Source organism: Jatropha curcas, chromosome 10 (genome assembly GCF_041381405.1).
Source record: "Jatropha curcas cultivar XTBG-Jc1 chromosome 10, XTBG_Jcur_1.0, whole genome shotgun sequence".
Taxonomy (NCBI): domain Eukaryota; kingdom Viridiplantae; phylum Streptophyta; class Magnoliopsida; order Malpighiales; family Euphorbiaceae; genus Jatropha; species Jatropha curcas.
In genome coordinates this window covers 8,762,507-8,773,880 of record NC_143160.1, presented here as the reverse complement: position 1 = coordinate 8,773,880, position 11,374 = coordinate 8,762,507, and the positions used below count along the sequence as shown (strand labels likewise).

General features: G+C 28.5%; 1 protein-coding gene across 1 annotated transcript; it reads right to left on the bottom strand.

Moving 5' to 3' along the window:
* Nucleotides 1-345: 345 nt before the first annotated feature.
* Nucleotides 346-2,137, bottom strand: LOC105642038 (adenylate isopentenyltransferase). The gene has a single exon (XM_012226712.4). It carries the CDS (start codon nucleotides 1,840-1,842, stop codon nucleotides 682-684), a length of 1,161 nt encoding a protein of 386 aa, XP_012082102.2. The 5' UTR covers nucleotides 1,843-2,137; the 3' UTR covers nucleotides 346-681.
* Nucleotides 2,138-11,374: the final 9,237 nt, after the last annotated feature.

The following is an 11,374-nucleotide window of genomic DNA, read 5'->3' as shown; positions in this document are numbered from 1 at the left end:
GATACATATGTAAGTTTTACTTTGCACCAAATGACCAAATAATGTTGTCTGCGCAAAAATTAAAATCTCATCTTTGTAACAAGAAGTTTTTTTAATCTTTCATTTTTTTTTTCTTAACATTCCATTTGGACAAAGTACTGATCTATTTCTTTATATAAATATTTTCTCATAAATGGAATATCTGACCGTCTAAAATTGGTATGAGCAATGCAAAATTAACTTACCAATTAAAAGTTTATTTTTAATTAAAAATTGCTTATTATATATACCCACATTGCATAACAATCCAAACAATAACAATAGCACCAAACAACTTTGTTGGATATTAAATATTAACATACAACATTCACAAAACTAAACCCTTCACTGTATATGTATCTCTTCAAAATTACAAATTTTTTTTCTTTTCTTGCTTCTTGGTCCTATGCTATATATTCTTTTGTCAATAGGGTCAAAAGAAAATAAAAAAATAAAAAAAGAAGTGATTCAAATTGTTCTGATAGACAGTGCCCAAACCAAAATGTGTCCTATGCTGCAAAACTGGTTGATGTTTGTTTTTTTTTCTTTTTTTAAATTTTTTTATGAAAATTGTTAATTAAAAAAGAGAAAGAGAGAGAGAGAGAGAGAGAGAGAAAATGATAGCTGGAAAAAGCTGGATGGATGGATGGATGGATGGAAGACCTACTCCTCCAAGAACCGGTTCACAATCTTCATGCTTGGCTCCAACACATCTCTCTCCCAAACTTCAATCCATCTCTTCTTCTTCTTCTTTCTTTTCTTTTTTTTCTTGTTATCAAATGACGGCGGCGCCACCTCCATCGCCACCCTGAACGCTTCCGTTGCATCTACTCTTTGTAGGTCCCACCCTGCTCCTTTTAATTTCATGATTTTCCCTAGCTGCCTCTTCGCTAGTTGACACGTGTTCTCCTTTATCTCCCTCACCGCTTCCTCGTATGCGCCTCTCCGTACTGAATCCCATGCCCCTCCTCCTCCTGTTCCTGGTGGATACTTTTTAAAATACTGGTCAAACTCCGGTACTCCGATTGCTTTTCCTATACCGGGTTGACTCGCCGAGTTTCCGGACCGGTAAAACTCCGATAATTCCTCAAACATACCCGAGTCGAGCATTTCGTCTACTCGTTCGCATAAGTAATCGCATAGAACTGGTAATGACACATCCACCCATAGAAAACAACAGTTGTACCTTAGCTGGGTCGAAACCGCGTTATTTAGTGACTCGTCGAAAACATCAATCCCCGGATTAAACCGGTCGACAACAAGAGCATGAATAAAAGAGTTGGACCCACCCACTATGAGAGGCAGCCTTTGTCTCGAAACAATATCCGATATAGCCAACCCAGCCGTTAAACGGAACTTAGAAGGACTTACCTCGCCGTCTTCCGGGTCAAAAACGCCAAGCAAATGGTGATCAACGCCGAGCCGCTCGTGAATCGAGATTTTGTTGGTTGTTACATCAAGCCCTTTGTAGACTTGCATTTTATCAGAGTTTATGATTTCGGAATATTGAAACCGGGTGGCAAGATCAATAGAAAGTTTTGATTTACCACACCCAGTTGCTCCCATAACAACGACGATCTTGTCTTTGTGGCGACGACTGGGCCTTTCCGATGAGTCCATGCGGACTACCCGGTTCGGTCGCCGGAAAACCGGTTTAACAATCAGTGAAGGTCTGTGCAGAGGTGCGATTTTGTGGCAAATGTAATGGGAGTGGAACTGAATATTAGAGAAAGGTAAAGTCATAGGCAAAGAAAGAAGAAGAGAGAGGAATAGGAAATAGGTGGGTACGTACGTATTTGGGTATTTGCTGAGCGGCACAGACATATACGGAATCAATGTGAAGACACTTTATGTGTGCGAGAGAGATGGAGAGAGGGGCAGTACCTGCTCTGTTTATGTGTGTGTAGGTGTGAATAAAAGCTGCAATAAGAGGAATGATCCATGAAAAGCAAAGCATATACGAGCGAGCCGAAGGTAGAAGATAGAAGATGGCCAGGCCAACAACTGAGGGAAAACTCTAATCAGATCATTATATATCTCCCTCTCTCTGTCCTCTACATGAGAATAAGATTAAGATTTTCATTTTTTAAAATTTATTTAACAAATATGGTGGGTTTTGTTTTATATAATATATGTTAGTAATTAAAACAATAAAGTTTATAACTAAATAATTTGATTAAACTTTAATGTGAAGTTAGAATCTTATTTTATATTTTTAAGCAAAATCATAGAGTAAAATTTAATTTAAAAATTTTTATTATTAAATAAAATTTTTAAAAACAATAGTGATATGTTATATATGAATATAGGTACCAAATATTGAGTCGATCCAATTAAATTAGTTGGAAGCACGGCGACGAGGTGCCTGTGGGCCGTACGCGGTGAATTTCAAAAAATTTTGGCTCCTGCTACCTATTGCTAGAAATCCCTTATCTTGGTCTTACCAAGGTTAATATATTTAGGGCTTTGCTTTACTTCTTTTCATGACTAATTTGTTTTTGGAAAATGAAGGAATGGATTAAAAAAATAGAAAAATGAAAATTCTATTCAAAGTTAAAAATTTAAAAATTGACTAATCAAATTGAATTCTTGATCTCTCCCACCCACAAAGAATATAGTCTATTTTGAATTTGAAGATGGAGAACAGAGAATGTATATGTGTTTAAGATTTTTAAACCACTTTGATTGAAGGTCATTGAGAATAGACTGGAGTTAAAGTTTAATAAATATTATATAAAATAGTTTAAATTAATAACTTCTATTGAAAAAAATTTTTGTGTTACAAAGTACTTTAAGATATTATTTATGGTATTTTACTCTTTTAAATTAGATATGGTTAAAAAAGTTCAAATAATAATAATTACTTCTATGTTAGTAATATTGGAGTGATTTTCAATTGATTCTGTATAAGATAAATTTAATAAATATATTTTTAACTTTATAAAAAGAAAAAAGATGAGTATTGACTATAATATTCTTCACCAATTTGACGAGTAAGGATTATCTCGTTTCATGTAGCTCATATTTTTCTAGCGAATTGGACTTCTCAAATAAATAAAAAAAAAAGAAAAAGAAAAATGCAAGAGTGTTGAATAAAATCATGTTCAATTATTTTATATAATTTTTTCATATTTCACCACATTATCTAAGATTTCTTGCAACTGAATTGTGTTGGAACTATTACTTAATAAATTTCTCATAAATCCATATATTAAAGTTTATATTTTGAATTTTGTTTGATTTGATTTGATTTGACAATCTTAACTATAACCATAATCAAATTAATATTGAGAGTTTTAAAATTTTCAAATCAAATCAAATCATTAACTTTTAAAATTTGCTATTGTTTAAATCGATTTGATTTGATATAAACGGTTTGAAATTCTTCATGAAGACTCCTAATAATAGACCTCACGGATTCAATATTCACAAAAAAACATTTTGAAAAAAAAAAAAAACAATTTCAATATTCACAAAAAAGCATTTTGAAAAGAAAAAAAAAACAATTTATCAACAAATCAAAATCGATTTAAACCAGCAAACCTGGCGAAACCCATCTGGTTTCGGTCAAACCAAGTAATTAATATTTGGCTTACATCCAAACTAAGCAATTGTTCAATATTTGCATATTATCCCTGTCAATACTCGTCATCCATGGTAGTGTTATAGATGCAAAATATAAGGAAAATTAATGTATTTTTAAAAAATATATAGATAAATTAGTATATTTAGTAAACTATAAGGACAAAATAGTGATTTTCCTATGATAATACTCTAGGCATTATACCTATTGGGTGTTATAATATTAGGTATAATTATAATACTAATAGGAATAGTACTAATTATATTATTAGGTAAAAAATTATAATTACAAAGACTCCAATAATTTTTTATAATATTATTTTTAACTAAAATATTAGATATGATTATACTAGTAGCTGTAATTAGAAAGTCTATAACTATGTTAGGGCAGTAAACGAGTCAAGCTCGATTTGTTAAATTATACCAAAGTTCGAAAAAATAGGCTTAAATTATGGTAATTTGACTTTTATCAAGCTTAAGCTCGGTTTGTTTATAGTTCATATTTACTTTTTTTTTTAGCTCATTTATTAAATTTTATTGTATAAATTTGAATGTATATTTTTGCAGTAGAACCTCGAGTAGCTCATCAACATCTAGTTTATTTATAGCTTTAATTATACAATATTAAAATATTAATGATAATTAGAATATTTATAAAATAATACTAGTTAGTTATTATAAGTATAATATAGATATTTCAATTATTTATGTTTAACTATAATTTTTATCTATAGTTAATTCATATAGAATATTTATATCCAAACATATATATTTCATAAATCTAAAATCTAAATCGTTTATTATGTACATAAAAATTCTTATCCTACGATAAGTCGTTATATAATTATAATCTAAATTATTTATATATGAGATAGTATTAAATATTTTTAAATATCTTTTATCAACTATCTAAAAATTTGCTGCTTTTACATGCAGTTTCACTCTATTTGATCTTTTTATCAATTTTATACTAATTTGGATGTTTTCCAGCAATAGGACCCTCAATTGTTATTGACAATAGAATTGCCAAAAAAAAAAAGTTGTGATTATTTAAAAAAAAAAAATCATTAACAATAAAATAAAAGATTAACTGTCATTTGAATCAAACCATATTCCTCCAATAGATGGCACATTTATAGATTTGAAAATATAATATCTGAAACATGTGTAATTAAAATAATCAATAAATTATTATTTTTTTATTAGGGCTTCGTTTGTTTCTAAAAAATAACTTGTAGAAAAATATTTTACAGGAAAATAAATTACTTTCCGACGTTTGGCTTTACATAAAATATTCTTGGAAAATATTTTTTAACATTTGATATAACATTAAAAAATTTAACTTTCCATCATATAAATAATGCACTTACACCTATTATATTATTCATAATCAATCTATATTAAAGATAAATTTAATAATTAGATTTTATATTTAAAATGTATTCTCATAGTATAAATACTATAATGATGAAATTTAGTCTAATAATGTGATTTAATTTTTTTAATTAAATTATTTAACATTACAGTGCATATCATGTTAAGATAATTTAACATATATATATATATATAGCTACTTCAAAATATATTACTAAAATTTATTCCTTCCGTCCCATTTTATTTGTTTGTTATTCCTTTTTAGGATGTCTCAAAATATTTGCAAGGTTTCTAAATTTATACATTTAAATAATTTTTTTTTCATAACAACCTTTATAATTGTTCATTAAATGAAGAACTTTTTTATTAATATCTTAATATCTTCATGAGTTAAGAGTAAAAAAAGAACAAATAATTTTTGATGTTTAAATTTATAATATTCGTATTTTGTCAAACTATGCAAACAAAATGGGACGGAAGGAGTATATTTTAAATGATATGAGCTTTCACATATTTTAACAAATATATTGTTAAAATAATCATGTTGCAAAAAGTATCATGTAAAATATATTTTAAATGATATGGACCTATCAATAAATTATTTTAAATATTTCTTCCAAAAAAAAAAAGCCACTTGTCACATTTTTAAAATTTTTAAATGAGTTATACAAGTAATGAATAACTAGACCTCTCTACTTTATTATATTTCATAAGTAGTGAAAATAGTACTTAAACTCACTAGCTCTAAGCTCATACACTAATCTTTAAACCGGTAATAATCGGGTCGAGCACTCGAAAATATCCATCCTAGAGGCAGTTGTTAAAATAATAAAATTAAACAGAGAACAAAAGTTTGAGGAATAAAAAAGATAAACACGTTAAAAATAAAAAGAGTGGAATACAACAAGGTCTCGGTTCATATGGTTTGCTGTTATAATGCCCCCTCCGACCTAGAACAAGCTATATATATAATGGTTTAGAAACAAAACATATGACATGAGAAAGAAAGAGTGGTTCCACCGGGCACCGGCAGATGAGTCAAGAGCCGACCGACGCTTGACCCAATTTCTAAGCCACTTGGTTGGGTGAGTTACTTATTGTTAGTGGCTGCAGTGTGACAGTAGGCGTGATGGAGTCTCCCACATGCATGCATGGTCTTCGGTACCGCGATAGCTTAAGGTGGAGTTTCCCACTTCAATGCTTAACTTTCTTTTAGTTTTATTATTATTATAAATTGTGCGTTACAACAAGGTTTCATTTCTTTAGTGTGCATGTTTCGTCTCTTCTCTTTTTTCCCTTTTATGCAGCATTTCTTCTATTTTTTTTTCTGTCTTCTCCACCCTCCATACATTGCCCTTCTTTACTTACTATTGTTCTCCAATAGTTTTTTATTTTTTTCCTCTAATAATAATATCATTGGTGATCATATATTAAAGTATAGAACTTGTCTTGTTGGGGACGAACATATTCAGTGGAGGAAGGTTAAATTGCTCCCCTCCTCTCAGAAGGATAAAAAACAAAAGTTTATATTTCCATAATTCGAACCCCAGTTTCTCCACTTTTTTTCGAAGCAGTTCAACAACTTTGACCCCCCCCCCCCCTTCACTTTTATGCCATATGGTTTGTCCCCTTTCTATTTACATTGTGATTTCGTCTCTGGATCCGATCTATAGGCCAATTCATGGACGACACAATTGACAATAGAGATTTTTTAAAACTTGTTCAAACTGTATTCTTTTATTTCCCAATGAATGAGAAAAATAGAGACGGTTTTGTTATTCTTCCATGAGTATCATGCAAAATATTCCATAACATGAAAAACACTAAAAATGTGTATCATGGCTAACAAGAAAAAAACAAAAAAAAAAAAAAAAAAAAAAAAAAAAAGCAGTCCATAGCATGAAAAACACTAAAAATGATTAGAATTTAATTAATAGAATGTATTAGAGTCATATTTAAAAACTATAAATTGATTAGTATTTAATTAATAGAATGTGTTAGAGTCATATTTAAACACTATAACTATATTAGAGTTTAAATTAGAGAGAAATTCATAAAAAATGCAAATAATTTTTATTATTTAACTATCAAATATTAATAATTAATAATAGACATGCAACAATAACAAAGTCAAAAAGCAAGTAGCAAATACAAAAGTCATCTATAATTAGTTCTACAACCATACAAGCCCATGACAAAATATAAATCTAGAATAAAAGCGAAATCTTGTATTTGATTTGCTCGTGCAACCATTTAATCCTTTGGCCTCCTTTAAAACAACTCTTTTTTCATTAATATATCTTGTTAGTTTCCTTTATCCTCAAAATAGAATCCAATTAATATATATAACATTTTAGTTGAATTAGATTAGGTTTTAAAAGATAAGGTTTTAGTTGGATTAGATTAGATTTTAAAAGTTATCAATTATCATTACTATATATTTAAATATTAAATTTAAAAAATAATTATATTAGCCAATTAAAACACAAAAAATAAGAAAAAAACTCAAAATTTTTTTAAAAAAGAAAAATGGGATGCTGGACAAAGAGAACATCTTAAAACTCTCTCTTTGTTTCAGCTTTCATATATATATATATATATATATATTTAAAATAATACTTTTTAATTTTAAAACCTAAAAGAAATTATAACTGTGATTTCCATAAACTTGTGAGACGAAATTCCAATGCAGTGGCGGGCCAAGATTTAAACTCAGAGGGAGCGAAAATATATACAGTGAGACATAAAACTAAAATCATAAAAAAAAAATCTAAAAAAAAATAAATAACATGCTTTAATCTTTTAACCGTTGCTTATTCTTAAATGCATTTCTAAGGAAATAGAATTTAAAATTTCCTGAACGAATCATTTATAATTGTTTTTATGAAGAAAACAACTCTAGTAATATTTTTACAAATTGAGGTTACTACAGTTAAAAGTCAAATCATTGAATTAAACGAGACTTTTAATTTTGTCTTAAATCCTAAATATTATTTATGAGTAATAAAAAAATTCGAGCAATATATGATTAGTTCAAACAATAATTAAAATTAAAGGAATTCAAATGGTAAGAATAGATTTTGATTTATTTAAATAACAGATAATGAATCAAATTTTATTTGCATAACAACGGTAAATGGAAAGTATTTGGACATAAATTTATTAATCATCATACTTTAAAATAAAAATATATTGTTACCAAGATTAAACTTTAAAAAAAAATATTAAATATGCTTTTACCAAGACTTGAGCCTTGGTTACAAAAAAAAACAATCAAGAGATTTTCCATCAAACTACATTATACATTAAACAAATTTTCAAATATGTATAAGATAACGTTTTTGAGTCGGAGCTATGGCTCTTGCTGGCCATCCCTAATTCCGCCACTGTTTCAATGTATGTATCAAATAAAGAGAATATCCGGAACAATAAAGCTAAATCACAATAGTTCAAGAGATTTGATAATAAATTGCGGTTCAATTATCCCTTCTTCAATTTCCAATGGCTTATTCAACCATGATAGCAGTAGCACCTTTTCTTTGAAAGTTCATACTTCCTTTCAATCACGAAGAAAACACCAATGGGAAACCCTCAGTATATAGGAAAGAAAAAAAGATGCAGAGCCCATTTTTGACGAGGAACAAGTCTGTTTACTATCGTTGATACTACACCACCATAGACTTGATCACCGACCATACGGGAATTTTCTTAATAATTAATCATAAATGATCTCTTTTTTGAATTCTATCATTATCAACCTGAGAACTATATCCAAATCAATCATATCCATCCGTCCATCAGTCAATCATCATCAAAGTAGGGTTAGATTATCAAAAAGAAACACTAGTTAAAATTGTACATCAACAAAGTTCCAGCTTCTTTAGAAAGTTATATCTCGATCTGGTCCCATCAATTACATTTTTGATGGTTTCCCCTCTTATCTTTTCTAATAATATAATTTTTAAGTAATTAGGGTGGGTCAAAGCTCTTTAAGACTTTAATGGTAATTAGCACAGTGCAATAGCAAAATATTTACAGAGTTAATTACCATAACTAAGACTATGAGTAAATCAGTTTTTGTATCTCTAAATACGAGTGATAATTAGTTGAGTTCACCGTGAACTGAGTAAAATATATATGATCTGAACATCTTGTAGAAATATGAAAAAAAAAAAACTCTCTAAGATACTGTTTTATTGTTCGATCCTCCAACCGCGACATAAAATTTAGTACATATAACCACAAAATGAAACATTTTTAAATAATTTATTCTTCTATATCATTCGATCCTCCAACCGCAGCATTAATTATATGTTGAGTATTTGTTAGTTTCTATTAGTTTTCATGTATTATAGTTAGGGTTTCAAATCGATTAAAAGCATTTTTGTCCGTACACGAATAATGGCATGCAAGCATAATATTTCTAATTAGGATAGAGATGTGCTTTTTATCATGTAGAAAATTTTGTGGAAAGGACATCTAAACGCCCATGGTTGTGAAATTCTATTCAAAGTGTTGAAAAGTGGGCAATTAGAGTTGAAAATTATTCATAATCATCATCATTGAGCTCCTTTCAACGGATTTTGTGTTCCCATTTATCAATCACGACATCTTTATTATTTCAAATTACACTTCCTATTTCATGGGGATTGCCACCAATTGTGTTAAAAATTTGTAATAAACTATCTAGGTTATAAAAAAAAAAGACTTGCATGCATTCAGTGTGCAATTATACGATAAAATTTTCAAAAACATTTAAAATTTATTATAAATAATTACTTTTAAAGTTGTATTGTAAAAGATATACACTATGTGTGTGTGTATATATATATATATGTGTGTGTGTGTGTGTGTGTGTGTGTGTCTGTGTGTGTGTGAATTGTGAGGAATAGAAAGTTTGATTTGCTTAACGCAAAATCTTATCTTAAAATGATTACCTTGAAAAATGATTTGGGTGGATTTGATAGTTAGTGGGCCACAAAACTGAGTCACAAAATCTGTTCTTTTCCCAAAAAGGCACAAACTCAAGACTACTAGGCATCTTGATCTTGCTTGCGCGTGCTTTTGCACATACAGCGCAGCCAGTAATCAAAATTACCATTTCCTTCTTTTTTCCATTTTTTTATATATTTGTGTCATTATAGCTTATATTTACTCTGATTTGATATAAAGCGTTGTTGATTAGATATATAGTAAGTACTTATCCTGTAGTTAATTAATTAATTGGTTCTAGACCCACCAAGGATTATACGTTGATTCATATATATTCAAATTTGAATATATATATATATATATATTATATATATATATATATAGTTTTTGTAGTTATATATTGTAAATTGTTTTTGTAGTTATATATTGTAAATTGAAGGCATGTAATATCTACTGTCGGGTTGGTATTTTCACTTTCTATAAACGTGCAAAAAACGAGAAGTTTTAATTAGAATCTTTTTGATTATAAGAGTTTTAATTAATTCGATAAATATTATTTAAAAAGGATCATCTTACCATATAGTCCATAATATTATTTTGACTAATTTATCATTTTGCTTATATATTCAAAATTAATTTCTATATATTAAGAAGAAAACTCTTTAATTAAGTTTATGATCAGCAATTTTTTTCAAAGGTATTTATGTTTTTTTTTTCTATCTTTTTGAGAATGAATCTAATCAATAAAGTTTGATACAGATTACTACAAAGAGTAAAGCTCTCCTCTTTATAAATTACTATCTCTGTTTCATAGTACTTATTACATTTGAAATTTCACGTTTCTTAAGAAAATCATTAAATTTGTCTAAGTTACAATAAATTATTGAGTAAAATGACTATATTATTCTTAATTTAATAATATTTCTCTAAGGAAACCATTAAATTGAAATAATAATTATTGGTCATATACAAAGAGTAAATCTGAAAACTAAATATTTATTACTCCTTGAAACTACAGATGTGACAAATATTTTGGAACAAACTATTTTCTCAAATGTAACAATTATTATGAAACAGAGGTAGTATCTTTTTTATGAATTGTCTTCCTCTACCAACTTAACAAGGTTCAGATTTTTATGTGTAATTGAATCGGCTTAAATCAATGTAAAGTATTTGAATTTGATTGGACTAAAAAATTAAAATATTAAACTCAAATTAAATTTGATTAAGCTTTACTTTTTCTCAATTAATCACGAAAATATTTTTACCGAAGGAAAAATGAATATAAAAATTACCATCACCTTCACCTACTTGGAAATAATATACATCAAGGGTGGCCCGGAATCGGAATCGAACCGAAAATAAACGGTTCCCGTTACAGTTTGGAATCGAATGGTTCCGATTCCTCAACGGTGGCGAGTTCTCGGACTGTTTTCTGACCGGTTTCGACCTGTTTTGGACAGTTCCG

What these genes read in the sequence shown, in the direction of transcription:
- LOC105642038 (XM_012226712.4), bottom strand. Translation starts at nt 1,842, where the DNA reads ATGTCTGTGCCGCTCAGCAAATACCCAAATACGTACGTACCCACCTAT.